The following is a 15,689-nucleotide window of genomic DNA, read 5'->3' as shown; positions in this document are numbered from 1 at the left end:
GATGGGGGGAATCTGCTTACAGGGAGATACTGGGAGTGTTGAGTGTTGTGATGGGTTAGATATTCCAACCAGTGATCGCTCTGGTCTGCATTTTGCTTATTTTAGCTTGATTCATAACGATGCTCCCTGGTCTTGAATCCAATATCTGCAGATGAATTTTTGCTGTTAGGAAAGAATATGAAGAAACCTGAAGCATAACAATACGGAAGATTTGGTCTCACACAAGTGTCAATACTAGGTCTGAAGAAGACACTGTAACCTGTTTCAGCTAATTAGTAGGGAAGACAAGATGATAAACAATTATCTGGCGTGTCTTGCAGGCTGCAACCGTACATAATTGTTACGGCTATGCTTGGCCGTCAAAGGGGTAGAATTTGTAGGGCCTTAACTGCCAGTAGCTGTTGGATTAACAAGTGCTTATTAGATGGAGTCATGCACAAGTCGTTAGGTTCTAGCCAGCGTTGAAAAATTAGAAGTAAATGGTCAAGAGTCGATTTGTCAGCCACCTTGGCTATGAACACCAGGCTTTATTACAGCACTGAATAGAGTTAAGAACAACCTCGAAAGAATTTTACTTTTTCTGTGTCTACGCACAGGCAAAGAGTTGAGTGCCTACACAGTCCAAACTAGCTTGCAACTTGGGAGTCATTTTTGCCCGCAGTTTTTATTGAGGTCATTAAACTTAATTTTGCTTATAAAAGTCACTCCCTTTCTATTTGAATTTCAAATAATAACTTTCATCATAATTTAATGGAATCTTTGAACATGAAATGAAATCCTTGAACATGACTTCTTTTACGTGAATTAAATTTAAAAAAAAAAAAAAATTATCCACAGAACTTCGGCAAGTGGTTCATCCTCCGGTTTCATTTATCCACAGAACACACGGGTTTACTCGATGATCTCTGATTTTCTTTCCTATTACTGGTTATTATTTACCATGTCCTCTGTAAGCATGAGACAATAATATGCTAGTGACATCAGCGATGGCGGATTATGACATCAATGGATCTACAAGGATAAGGTAAACATCATGAAGGGGACACTGATAATGATCATGGCTATAAGTGGCTAGTGCTAATTGTTGGATCATTGGTGTTGGGGATATAGGTGTTAATTCTGGTGATTATGATGATAATAATACTGCCTGGTGATAGTAGTGCCAATGATGATGTCTTTCATTTCTTTGGTCACAGGAGACAATTAAAAAAAAAAAAGGGTTTGACAATATAAACGTGCTTCATCTTCAGATTTAGAAGGCAAATAATAATAATAATAATATTATAGAATATTTATAATGTGTACAAATTTTCAGGAACGCTATAATTAATTTTGCACAAAAACCATACAACTGGATAAAGGAAATGAAAACAAGAATTACCAGATCCCATGAACGTAGTTTAAATTTTAGAAGCAGCATTCCTCCAACACACAACAGCAGCAAAGTGCTGCCAAACTGCACAGGAACAAATGTCAACCATCAGATCAATATTAAGGAGGGAATGAAGCAACAAATCTATACTTTCAACAACATTATTTTTCATTCTCAAGGGGTAAGAGTGTAAATAAGTTGAACAACTCGCAAATGGCTTCATAAAAGCTGGGCTCAACACTAATATTGAGCTAAACACTCATCAATATTTGGCTAGTTTAGACTCGAGAACCAGCTCACTTATGGACTTGTAAACTAACTTGTTTAACGGGCTAATTGTGGGATTAAGTTTGAATCCCTGGCTCATTCATAGGCTTCTGAACTAACTTGTTTAATAGGCTTGATAAAAGCTCAAGTAAATTAGCAATACAATTATATTTTTATAAAAAAGTTTTTAACATTTAAGCAAAAAGAGTGTAATCTAAATTTTAAACCTAAAAAGATGGGTTTTAGTTCAAACTAAATAATTTTGAGGCTTTGAGTAGTTAAAGAAACCTAAAGGCTAAAAACCTAAAGGCCTAAAATAAGAACTTTCTTCTCCAATGTCACCCCAAGCCCTATTTAATCCTGGTGCCTGCCCTTTCTACCTCTATGTTGTGTGAACTGGTGAGCAAGTGATTGTTTCGAGGAATGAGTCTAATACTCGGCCCATTTGCTGGCCATTGACGCTGCTATATCCATGGTGCCATCAATGACTTGATTGCTTGCATGGCATAGATTCAAGTCTTCAACTCGAGGCATATTTGTTTCTTTTATGCCATTGTTCAAATTTCTTCTCCTTTCTCTTTCCTTCACTGTTCAAGTTTATGTTTCTTTTCGATGAAAAATCTTTCATGAAAAGAAAGGGATCGAGATTCAAATAACTTTCTAAGTGCATTGATGTTTTAATTCTTCCCTAGTGATATTGATTCCTTGCATTTGTTTCCAACAAAATCGATTACTTCACATAGATTCTCCAAGCTCTAAGCACCTCTGCTCCAGCAAACACTGACTTGTCTCTGCTTCAGGTCTAAATCAATCACAAGTTAATTTCTTTTTCCCAAGTCTCCTTCTTCTTCTTATTCTTCATTGGGCTGTTTCTTCATCCTCTTCTTCACAGGTCATCTTCTTTTTTTCTTTGAAATCTATCTTCTCCTTCTTCTACTTCTGCACTTTCTTCTTGCTCCGAGAATGACTTGCAAACTCTATTTGTTTATTCTTCCTTCTTTTGCTATTCTTTCCTTCTCCCTTCATCTGGCACCGCATGCAATTTGCTGAGTGCTGTTTTTCGTCCGACTTTGAGAGTTAATTTTCAGACCCTTCCATTGAGGGTCGGTTCCCCATTATTTGCTGCTGTGGTGAGCTTTTATTGGTGTGAATTTCGTGTACTATTATTAATCATATGAAGCTAATATATTTTATTACTGTCTTTTTACATGTATGTTTTTAATCCTAATATCCATAAATTAAAATAAACTACAAATTACAGAATTCAATTTAAATTATTTAAAGTTTATGTTTAAGTAGATATTGTTAAATTAAAATCTATTGCTAATTAAAATTATAATGCAATAAAAATAAAAATTATTATTTTAATAAGGTTAAGAGTGAAGCTAAATTTAAACTCAATTGAGATAAAATTGTTAGAGTTTAGGTTCATCAACTCCCCAGTCAGCACTTGCCTTGATAACACAAGGAATATTCCACCATGCCGTTAGATATATAAAAATTCTCTTGACCACTTTCCAGTTTGCTTGGCCTCGGTTGTTTGATCTATGCTTATCATTTCAACATATCAGGCTAGGTACAAAACTTAGCATACATCAGTATCTCAATTGCACTAGCACAAGGAACTCTTTTCCAATCATTCCTTTGTCATGGAGTCTTGGGACATATTCTTAAACTCGAAGCATCACCTTTTGCCATAAAGAATGTTTATAGGATAACTCTACACATTAAATCGCTCTAAAACTTACTTTCTTTAATGTATTTTACTACTGAAATTTGAAAGTGCTAACAGTCTCTTAGAATGACCTCTCCATATTGATCCTAAAAGTATATCATTCACATTTGGAACTCTTAATAGAAACACAATGGTCTTCATCCGTTTGAACAAAGTTACATGAGACAATTGCTCTATGGAATCTCAAATACACTATCTGGATGATTGCTTCAAACCATAAATTGATCTCCTGAGTCGCATTTGTATTCTTGGCTTTTTCAAAAAACCACACATGTTGCTCCATATAAATTTCTTGCTCAAGTTCTTCAATGGGAAAGCAGTTTTTATATCTATTTGGTACAATTTCAAGTCCAAGGTGGCTATGACAACCAAAATGAGGTGAATTGTAGTAAATCTCACAACAGAGGAAAATGCTTTATCATAATCAATTCTTTCGTGCTGTGTATACCTCTTAGCCACAGATTGTCCTTTGCAATGAAATTATTGTACCTTACACAACAGAAGTAGGGGCTCACAAATGAAATGAAATTACTCGACTAAGACTAAAAGGGGATCTCTTTACATGCTTGACCCATGACCTTCTTTTTACTCGTTTAAGGGACAAGGAATTACACTTTGCTTCTGCTCTCTGGACAAGGTTTAGAGAGAGAAACAAAACACACAGTGGGAAAAGCGGGTTAAATGGGTTAATGGATCATGGGTTGACATGTGAAACAATATAAAAAATGTGACATATATAAGTCGTTCTAACATGACATGAATAAACCCAACTCAAAACTCTCTATTTTCGTTTTGTGTTTATGGATCGCATCTAAAAATACTACTATAAGATTCATTAACATGATCTTTATTTTTCAATTCCTTATAAAAAACACATTAAATTACACAAATCATGAAAAATATTTTTTTAAACAGAATCTATCTGTAACTACACAGCTACCAACCTGGAATTCTTTGGTAACAATGGCAAAAGTTCTTATTCATGGCAGAAGTGACGGACAGGGTTAGAAGGATGGTACATCAGACGGAAGATGCAACCAAAGATTGGCTACACTAAGGTCTCACAACTTATGACTATCATAACGGTGGCTCTACTAATCTAGAAAGAAGTGTTCTCAATTCTGATAGAAGCCCCCCCTTAATACTGTAGATGATTCTATTCAAAATAGAGCTTAATCAGATATGCCTTGTTTATAAGAAGTTGTAGACTTCAGTTATCTCAATGTTTATAGATGTAAGATTCTAAAACCTAATTTGTATAGACTGCATAACGCCAAGACCAGGTTCTACAAATGAACCATAATAGGCCGGCTTATGGGTTACCCAAACCCATAATCTGATAAAAAACTTGAGAAACCTCTATCACATGTTTGATTCAATTCAAGTATTCTACTAGAAATCTATAACTCACTGTTGATTATGGCACAACTTAAATTGAATTCCATAACCCTTCATTTAGAATTAGTAAAGTTTAAGAAGTATAATTTTCTACTGCCAAAAAAAAATCTTATAATGAATAAATATACAACAATAAACAAACATAAAACGATTAAAAATAATTAATAAACATAAAATAAATTCATGTCTCATAATATAGGAGATTTTATAGAAAGCCAGTAGGTAGGAAAATTAGTAAGAAGGTAAAATAAGTATAAGGTGGATAATTGGGATAAAAATTTGTAGATGTGGGCATTTTACTCCAAAAAACGAAGTTATGTTAGTTTTATGAAATTTATTTCAAATTACATCAAATATAATAGAAATTACTTTTAATTATTACCCATTCCATGAAAATTTAATTCCTAAAGTTGAATCCCAAATTTTTTTTTTCCAAATAGAATATGTAATTCAATTGAATTTTACAAAAATTTGTAGAAATGAATTGAACCAAACATAGCTACAAACTGATTTAACCAATCTTCTCATGATCATTTCCAAATAGTGTCGAGAATTTCAGATCATAGCACGCCCATTTGGAAGATTAACATAAATTTCCATCCATAGAACAAAAACACGAATGAATAGGAGCAGAAAGATAGATAAATATACAGAAATTTGATTATAAAGAATAAAAACATACCAGCCTTTCAAAAACGAGGAAAAGCCATCCGAATCGTCTTGGTAATGCTGATGCTCGTACTGACAATGCTGATATTGCGGCTGGCCAGCAGGCGGTGGAGGTGTTGGGTACCCGTCGGCGAAATATCCTTGATACCCTTCATACGGCTGTCGTGGCCCTGGTGGTGGGTACCCCGTATACCCAGACGGAGGCGGTGGTGGTGCGTACCCTTCGTAGGGCGGCGCAGAAGGAGAGTATCCCGGTGGTGGATAAGGTGGTGTGTATCCTTATTAAAATTCAACAAGTCCCAATTGAGATTCTAAAGCAACTACAAGAAACAAAAAGAGAAAGGATACGAGATTAGGGCATTACCTGGGGGAGGGTAGTGTTCGTGGGGAGGTTTCTGGTAACTCATTTTTAGCAAATCTCCGAGATGAATGGTCGCTGCCTGAGAATGCTGATACGAGGAAGAGGATGTCCTTTAATCGACGAAGATTCGCAGTTTTTCACTAGTTCTAAACTTCTAATAGAGTGAGAGCCCCCTCATCCAAAGTTGATGAGCTTTCACTTACAGCCGTTAGATCAATCATCTATCTTCGAATAATACTATTAATTTTATAATAGTATTTTTTGCTAAATAAGTTATATTTATTATTATTTTTATAAATAAAAATTATTATAATATATTTTCATTTATATACTTATTCAATTAAAAATATAAAATATAATATTTCAATTTTACTTCAACTAATATTTTAAAAATTTGTAAAATTACTTGATGATCAGTTACTCACTCCTAATTTTAAATTTAGTTCAAAAATTAGAAAAAAAAATATTTTACTAATAGAAAATTATAATTTAATTCTTGAGTGTCAACTATTTTAACAAACTATTTGATTTTTGAAATTCAACTATTCAATATCTTAGTTTTTCTTCTGTTAAAATTAGAATCCTCCGTCAAATCTATCGTTAGTTTAGATAAAAAGTTAAATATACCTTTAAATAAATTGAAGTTACTTGGAAAATTAAACCAAAACAACATTTCGTCAACGGTCCATCAACTTTGAGTGTGCTTTCAATATAGTCACTTAACTTTAATATATTTTTTAAAATTTTTTTATAAAAATTATAAAAAATTATTATTTAATCCCTATAATATATAAAAACTTATTAGTTGATTTTTTAATTTTAAAAAATACACTAAAGTATTCTAACGTTTTAAAAAATCTACTATTTAGTCCATTGATTTTAGCAATTAAGTATTATAAAAAGAATTTAAAATGTCTCTAATACGGAATAATTAATTAATAGATTTTTTAATGAGGGCTGGCACTCAGATGAAACCATTAGAGGAGGAGCTGAAAACCCCGGGAGAAAGAGACGTTTCTATCCATATCAAAAAATAAAAGAGTTAACAGAAAGAGAGTGGTAAAAGTAAATTCCTTTAGAAGTTATAGAAAAATAAAAGTGATGTTTAGAGAAGACGATGGACCGTCAGAGGAGGAGCTAGAAACCCCACTAGGGGAGGAAGAGACGTTCCTATCCATATTAAAAGATAAAAGAGTTATCAAAAATTAGATAAGAACTTTAACAGAAGGAGAGTGGCAAGAGTAAATTCCTCTAGAAGTTATAGAAAAACAAAAATGATACTTAGAGAAGACGATGGACCCTTATAAAAGACGTTTTGACGGTAGACATTAAATGTGGCACGATAAACAGAAGGTTTAGTAGGGAAAGCAACGTGAGTAGCAAAAAGCCAATTTTGAAAAGCCACGTGTCCCAAACCTCGATAGGAAATATCCTCTTTGAATCTGAAGAAATAACGACTAGCGGGTAAAAAACCTCTAATGTTACATAATATCCATCCAAAGTAAAAGATGAGTTGTCACCACAAGGCATGTGTTACATTAGAAAACGCAGTTCGACTACAGGAGAAGGAGACCCTGACACTTTAACACCCAGACTATCGTCAAGACTCGTCCTCTCCGAATAGGTCGAGTCTTGACACAGAGCTACTTTTATCAAGCACACTCACATTTCGTCAGAGATCGTGAGATTGTCAACCTAATTAGCTTACGATATCTATTAAATTTAGAGAAAATTTTATTTAAATATGTGTGAATTCACTGCATAAATGTATGCATTTTTACGTGAGTCCAATTCATAATTTAGAACTATATATTTATTTGAGTGAGATTATTATTAAAAATAAAATTGAAGAGATTAATAATAATATAAACGAAACATAACTTTTTATTTTTGTTTTAAATTAATATAAAAATTAAGATGAAAGTATTATAAAAAAATTAAGTATTATAAAAAAATAAACATATATATTTTTTAAAAAATAATGATAATTTAAACATATTTTCTAGTCTTTACGGGAAAAAATAATTTTAAATATTATATAAAATGAACATATTTTCTCAATTGTTTTAAAAAAATAAAATAAAGAATATGAAAACAAAATTAGAAATAGAAAATAGAAAATTAATTTTATAACTAAAAACATCTTTAGTTTTTTTATAGTTTGAATGGAATTGTTGTTGCTGATTAAAAAAATTCATTAAATATATTAGAGAGATGGTACTAAAATTAGTTTACAGTTAAATGAGACTTAATCATAAAAGCTTCAAAGCAATTAAGCAATTTTTTAGCAGCATCAAGTTTGATGTTTCTTTATCATGCCATTTCTTGTAGGAACTGCAACTGAGAAGCAGATCCTTGAATTTTTTAAATTTGAAATCGGAATCCAAACCGAAATTCAGTAGGGTTCATATATATATATATTTTATTTGGTTTTCGTTTAATTTTAATATTAATTTTTATTTCGGTACAGTGCTTTATTTTATAATAAAATTTAAATTTTATTAAAATAATTGAATACTTCTAATATTATACTAATATTATTTATATTAAATTAATAAATTTTATATTTTAATATTAAAATAATATCAAACATCTATAATACTATATAAGATATTAATTAAGTAGAATGATCTATAATTAATTAAATTATATTATTATAAATTTATAATAATTGATTAGTATTAAAAAATATAATAATTTTATATTATTATATTATATATTTTTTTGAAATGAGAATTGAAGTGGAGAAATTGAGATTTCTCAAATTTATTTAAATATATTTATATATATATAATTATTTTAATAATTTATATATTCAATTAATATAATTCTGTTAATATGGATACAATGTATATACTATATATGTAAACAATTTAGATAAAAGAAACTATGACCAACTAATTGACTTAGTTGAATAAAATGATAAATAATATTTAATAATTAAATAATTTTATAATTATATATTTATAATTTTATTAAAATTATATTATATATAAAACATATTATTAAAATGGTATATTAAAATTATAATATTATTATAAATTATTTTTAAAATATATATATTAAATTAATTTTTAATATAATTTTTGATAAAAAATTATAATAATAATTAAATAATTAAATAAATTTAGTTCGATAATTAGGAGTTCTTTTTTTAATTTTAATTTTAATTTAATACAGTTATTTAGTTTGAGACTATCAGGAACTCCTGCATAACCCTAACACCTACCTCTAACATTATATGGGTTTTTAATTTACTCTCTTAACAATTTTTCATAATTACAAAGTTTAAATTTGGCAAGTAACCGAATACTCATCATTTATAGAATTCAGAATTTGTGATATATTTTTTCACCTGATTTTGTATCCCTTCTCATCTAATAATACATAAATTTCTCAGTTAGAGTATTTCCTATATATGCTACTCATAATTTATAAATATTTGTAATTGGATGATTAACGTTAATACAAATATTTTACTATAAAGAAATTTATTTGACTTTTAAAAATTGGAGTTAGATTTGACTATGCATTCACTAGACTCTTAATTAATATAAACAATATAAAATAAAATTTATCGAACCGAATCTCTTAGTACAACCGAGTCAAGTAACTATCCGTCAGATTTTATTTCTCTATAAATAATCTCCCAATCTCTTTATCTATCAACCTGCGTCACTCTCTCTTACGTTAGCTCCCTCCTCCTTGTAGTAGATAGCTAGTGTTTCTACTATACAATGGATCAAGCTCTGTGGTCATTCCTACAAAGCTGCCCTGAAACTTCGTCCCTTTCGCATGGGAGCGTTGCTTTGATGTTAGGTTTTGTTCTCTTCAATCACCCCCCCCCCCCCTCTCTTTCTCGCTCTCTCTTTCTTTCGTCCTGCATGAATTTTTTATTTTCTGATTATATATATATATATATATATATATCAATGGTTGCAGACCCAAGTTCTGTTCTACAAGAACAATGGTGGTGGATCTAAGAAGGCAGGTGAATCCTGGAGGTGGGCTGTTCCATGTAAGCAGGATGTGAAATGCCCTCGCCGGCTACTGCTACAATCATCGTCCTCTGTTATTTGCCAATCAATACGAGCAAGAACCTCCATTTCTCATCGGGGCTGGCTGCTGTGGCCCCCTTGTTTATTTGCTTGTGCCGGAGATGGTCCTCTGCTGCCCTCTCTGTGATTCTTTTGTGTTTTATATGGGTTAAAAAGTAATACCATATATGGTGTAAAATTATAACATTATCATATTATATATAAAAAATTTTAAATATATAATTAACTCAATCAATCTATAATTTATAATTTTTATATATGTAAATTAATTTATAACAATAAAATTAAAAATATATATAAATTAAAATAGTAAAAAATATTTTAAATATGAGTTAATTTTTAATTTATAATTCGTATATATAAACTAATTTATAATAATGAAATGAAAGAATTTAAGTATAAATAATTATAAAAATTTTAAAATTGAAACCTATTATGTGATATCTTAAGTTTAATTACCTAAGATTTTGATGTTATTTTTTTAAAAAATTAAATAAATTAGATGATATTGTAATTTATTTTTAATAAAAAGTAGATTATCATCTTAATGTTTGTAAACTTTATTCAAATTTATTAAAATTAATTGAGAGATAAGATAATTATTTATATAGAAATTTAATTATTTTTTAAATTAAAAATGTTATCTAATAATTTAATATTATTAAAATTAAATTTTATTATTATAATAAAATTTAAAATTAATAATATAAGATATTTATCTCACTTTTTAATGTTATAGATATTGTTTAAATATAATTCACTTTTGTATCGATTACTCACTGTAATATAATTTTTATTAATTTTATATAATATATTAATTTGACAAATATTAAAATTTAATATTTTATTATTGTAATAAATCATTAATAATTATTTTTAAAAAGAATAAAATATTAATAAATTTAATTTAATTTATTAACTAATATTTAAATTTACTTACAAAAAAATTATTTGTTAATTTGTATCATAAGTTTATAAATAAAACCGCCATGCTAAAAAATAGTCATTCATAAATATTATTAAAAAATAAAATAAAATTCAAATAATAATAATTAAAACATGAAGCATTACAATACTATTAAAATATTAAACATTAAATAACGATATTTATTTATAGATATAATACTTTTTTAAAATAATAAAAAAAATGAAATATCTACACAAAAGTTATTAAATAATTTACACTAATTTGGTCAATTGAGCTACAACATTTTGAATATCTGAAATTTTATAACTCAAAATTGATAAAAAAAACTCACTTTTGCATACTGATGTTATTGAAACTAAAACATCAAACTAAAATAATAATGTGGTCGAAATAGAGTTGTGCTGATTCTGCAAGATAGAAAAAGTAAGGTAGTGGAGTTATCCACTCTCATCACCATTTAATGACGTAGGCATTCTGTTATAGGCATTCTGTTATAGGCATTCTGTTATTAAAGAGGGGCTATCCACTCTTATCACCATTTCAACGTCTCTCAGAAATTGTTCCACAACATATGTAATAAGTTATTCGATAATGAGAAAAATAACAATGGATCCATTCGAGAATGAGAAGAATAACAATGGATCCATAGCATATGAAAATGTATTATTGCATGGTTGAAGCGAATCTCTCTCACAAAAATTGTTCGATAGCTTCTTCTTTATAATTATAGATAAATTAAATCTATTTAGGCATTCTATTAGTCACATAAATTACACATGTCAAACATCATTAAAGAGGGATTATCCACTCTCATCACCGTTTCAACATCTCCCTCTCTCAGAAGTTGTTCAATGGCTTATTCTGCTTCTTTGAATCATTTCACAAGAATGGAAAGAACAATGATGAATCCATAGCATACGACAATATATTATTACATGGTTGAAGCGAATCTCTCTCTCATAAAAGTTGTTCGATGGCTTGTTCGATGGCTTCTTCTTCTTCGAATCATTCCACAATATATGTAACTGCTCCTTCTTCTTCTTTCTCTTCTTCTTCTTCTTTTTCTTCTTCTTCTTTTTCGGAGGAGGAGGAGGAGGAGGAGGAGGACGAAAGAAAAGACAGGGACTATTTCGTTGATAAAAAGAAACGATAAGGACGTTTTAATAGATCTGAGAAAAGATAGAGACTATTTAGTTGACATAAAAAAATGATAAGGACGTTTAATAGATATGAAAAAAGATAAAAATATTTTAATAGATTTTTGAAAATATAAGGACTAACTTGTTAATAATTGTAATATACAAGGACTAAATAAATGGTTTTATTTGAGGGTAAAATTGGATTTTAAAAATTTTCTCTCTCATCCTTTATCTAATTTTAACGGAAAATAGGACGGAAGGACTATTTCGTTGACGGAAATAAAATATAAGGACGTTTTAATAGGTTTCTAAAATTACAGGAACTGACTTGTTAATAATGATAATATCCAGGGACTAAATTGTAAATTACCCTTTAAAAAATAAAGCTAAGCAGAAAAATAATTTTATAGTTTTTTATAAGAAATAGAGAATGAACTGCATTTAAACTAGAGTTTTATTGGTTAAATTAAATTAAATTTATTATTTAAAACTAATTCAATTTAATTTATAAAATCTCATTTTTATAAAAGTAAATGATTTATTATTAAATTTTTTTAAAAAATAATTATCATTCAAATACATAATTATCCCGTCATTTATAACGAGATTATTTTAAAATAAATAATTATTCTTCATCATTTATTCAAATTTAATTAACTAACTAAAATTAATTTAAAAAATAAAATTATTATCTATTTTAACTAACATTAACCATTTATCTAATAATTATATATTAGATATATATAATCTAATATATAATAAATTTTATATAAAAATTAAATAAAATTCATTTATTTATATATAAATCTATTTAGAATCTATATTTATTTTTCAAATTTTGAAAATTATAAATTACTTTTAAAAATCATTTTAAAAATTTATTTTAGTCATTTTTATAAAATAGAATAAATATTTTAAATATAATTCCTGATATTTAAAATATTTGTTCTATCCTGTAAAAGTAATAAATTATATATAATTTTTAAATTTATTTTGTTATAAAATATATTTAAATTTATAGTAAAAAATAAAATTTAAATACAAATAGAACTAAGAACTTTGAAGTTAAGTGAACTCTATGATTATTTTATATAATAAAATTTAATTTAAATTAAAATAATAACTATAAAAATATATAAGTAATTTGGGAATATTTTCTTTTTCGGAATATTTTCTTTTCCTTCACACATTTATATATATTATAGATATATATAATTAATGAATTAATTAAAAAATTAGTAAATCTTGTGATTATCTATTGCATGTCATATTAAATTAATTTCTTGTTATTATTAAACTTGAAAAAACCATGCTATAAATGAAAAAAAAACATTTACAATTTATTGTATCTTGAAAAAAATAAAATCCTAATAAATAAAATAGAAAACATTTCAATGAGTAATGAAAAAAACTTAATTAAGAATTAATTTTATATGTATAGCTAATAATAGAAAAAAAAATATAAAATAAATTATTAATTAGTTACTTATTTATATAAAAAGTTAAGCATAAGAGAAAAGGATTCTCTTTCTCTATTGTATATGGTCTATGGAAAAATTCAAAATATTACCAAGAAATTTATAAAATAAAAATAATATATTATAATAAAATTATAATTATTTTTTTTAAATTATTCAAAGGCAATATAACTAATATATGCACCATATATTTATAAATTTATAAATTGTCATTAATTCTATTTTTGAATTAGTTTATTTTATAAAAAAAGAATTTAAATGTATTTTTATAAAATTATGTATAATTTCATTTTTTTAAATAAAAATTCTATAAATTGAAAAAAGATTTAATTTTTATATTCTAAATAAGAAATTTAGTAAAAAGGGATTCAAATTGAAATAAATTTTTGTAAAATTTTTTTTATTTTAAATAAGAATAAAAGGTGACAAATAAATTTTATTATGTGAATGTGGGAAAATATATAGAGAGAGTAAATATATACCTAATATTATTTGTATAAATTACTTATTTAATAAAATATCAATTCAATAATATTTAAAACTTATATTTATTTTTTAATATTTTATTTATTTATTTTAAATTTAAATTTAATTAACCATTTAAAATTTTAATTTAATTGAAATTACAATCAGAACCGTAAAACACATTTCTATAGCCTCTATAAAACTGGATCACAATCGGATTAAAACCGTTAAAAAATCAAAATTGTTTTTAAACGGGTATAAATTAGGTTAGTTTCAATTCAATCCGTAAATTGAATCAAACCATTAATTTCAAACAAGACTCGATTTGAACCGGCCTTGACCAAGTCTATGCCAACCTCAACATAAGATTGGTTTTTTTAAATAGGAGCCAACAACACTCTCTGAGCAACTTTCCTTATTTCGCATTCTCTTATTATTTTTTTCATAATTAAAAAGTTTAAATTTGGCAAGTAACAGGCAACACTCATCATTTACAAAATTTAAAATTTATGATATATTTTTCACCTGAATTTGTATTTCTCTATATTTAATAATAGATAAATTTCTCAGTAAGAGTTTCCTATGCTACTCACAATTTATAGCTATTTGTAATTGGATTATTAACATTAACATAAATTAATTTACTATAAATAAATTTATTTAATTCTAAAAGGTGATACTTTCCTAACGAGTGTTGTAATAATAGTTCGACACTCTTTTTTTTAAGTAAGATGAAGGGTTCGATTCTCGTAAATAAAATAAATATTCGATAAAAATAATTTATTTTTATCAATTTGATGAAAATATGGTTTAGTATCGACCCAATAAATTAATTTATTATGTTTAAATAAAAGTTGAACTTATAGGTTCTGTCAGACACAAATTTTCCTAACTTTATTAATTAATATAAATAATATAAAACAAGGTTTATCGAACTGAGTCGCTTATCATTGACACGGGCTAATACAACCGAGTCAAATCGAGTCAGGTAACACGCCCTCAGATTTTCTCTATAAATAACACCCCCAATCTCTTTATCTATCAACCTGCGTCACTCTCCCTTACGTTAGCTCGCTCCTCCTTGTAGTAGATAGCTAGTGTTTCTGCTAGAATGGATCAAGCTTTGTGGTCTTTCCTACAAAGCAGCCCTGAAACTTCCGTCCCTTTCCCATGGGAGCGTTGCTTCGATGTTAGGGTTTGCTCTCTTCAATCCCCTCTCTCTCTATATATATCCTTCTCTCATTCTGCATGAATTTTTCATTTTCTGATTCTCTCTCTCTATATATATAACAATGGTTGCAGACGCAAGTTCTGTTCTACAAGAATGCAATAAACGGAACAATGGTGGTGGATCTAAGAAGGCAGGTGAATCTTGGAGGTGGGCTGTTCCATGCAAGCAGGATGTGGAATACCCTCGCCGGCTACTGCTACAATCATCGTCCTCTGTTATTTGCCAATGAATACGAGCAAGAGCCTCCATTTCTCATCGGGGCTGGCTGCTGTGGCCCCCTTGTTTATTTGCTTGTGCCGGAGAAGGTCCACTGTTGCCCTATCTGTGATTCTTTTGTGTTTTATATGGGTTAAAAAAATAATACCATATAAATTAATCATGCGTTATTTCTAAATCTCTCTTTCAAATCTTGTTATAGATTTAATTTACATATGTATAATTAATAAATTAATTAAAAAATTGTTAAAAATCTTGTGATTATCTGTTGCATATCATATTAAATTAATGTATTTTTATTAAACTAAAAAAAAACATGCAATAAATGTAAAAACACTTATAATTTATTGTATCCTTGAAGAAAATAAAATC

General features: G+C 27.9%; 1 protein-coding gene across 2 annotated transcripts; it reads right to left on the bottom strand.

Moving 5' to 3' along the window:
• Positions 1 to 7: 7 nt before the first annotated feature.
• LOC110613179 (cysteine-rich and transmembrane domain-containing protein WIH2) lies at positions 8 to 5,965 on the bottom strand. Of its 2 annotated transcripts, XM_043955893.1 has the most exons (4): positions 5,806 to 5,965; positions 5,455 to 5,719; positions 1,382 to 1,456; positions 8 to 145 (listed from the first exon to the last, which is right to left on the bottom strand). In XM_043955893.1, exons 1-3 carry the CDS (start codon positions 5,846 to 5,848, stop codon positions 1,408 to 1,410), a joined length of 357 nt encoding a protein of 118 aa, XP_043811828.1. In that variant the 5' UTR covers positions 5,849 to 5,965; the 3' UTR covers positions 8 to 145; positions 1,382 to 1,407. The 2 variants fall into 2 exon arrangements, with proteins under 2 accessions (XP_043811828.1, XP_021609878.1); XM_021754186.2 differs by lacking the exon at positions 8 to 145 and having other exon boundaries at positions 1,256 to 1,456.
• Between the last annotated feature and the right edge of the window lie 9,724 nt (positions 5,966 to 15,689).

Source organism: Manihot esculenta, chromosome 4 (genome assembly GCF_001659605.2).
Source record: "Manihot esculenta cultivar AM560-2 chromosome 4, M.esculenta_v8, whole genome shotgun sequence".
NCBI lineage: Eukaryota > Viridiplantae > Streptophyta > Magnoliopsida > Malpighiales > Euphorbiaceae > Manihot > Manihot esculenta.
The sequence above is the reverse complement of the archived record's forward strand: the minus strand, read 5'-3'. Positions and strand labels throughout refer to the sequence as shown.

Coding starts and splice junctions, on each gene's coding strand:
- LOC110613179 (XM_043955893.1), bottom strand. CDS start 5,848: ATGAGTTACCAGAAACCTCCCCACGAACACTACCCTCCCCCAG. Junction 5,720..5,805: donor CGAACACTACCCTCCCCCAG/GTAATGCCCTAA, acceptor AATTTTAATAAG/GATACACACCACCTTATCCA. Junction 1,457..5,454: donor TCCTCGTTTTTGAAAGGCTG/GTATGTTTTTAT, acceptor GTTCCTGTGCAG/TTTGGCAGCACTTTGCTGCT.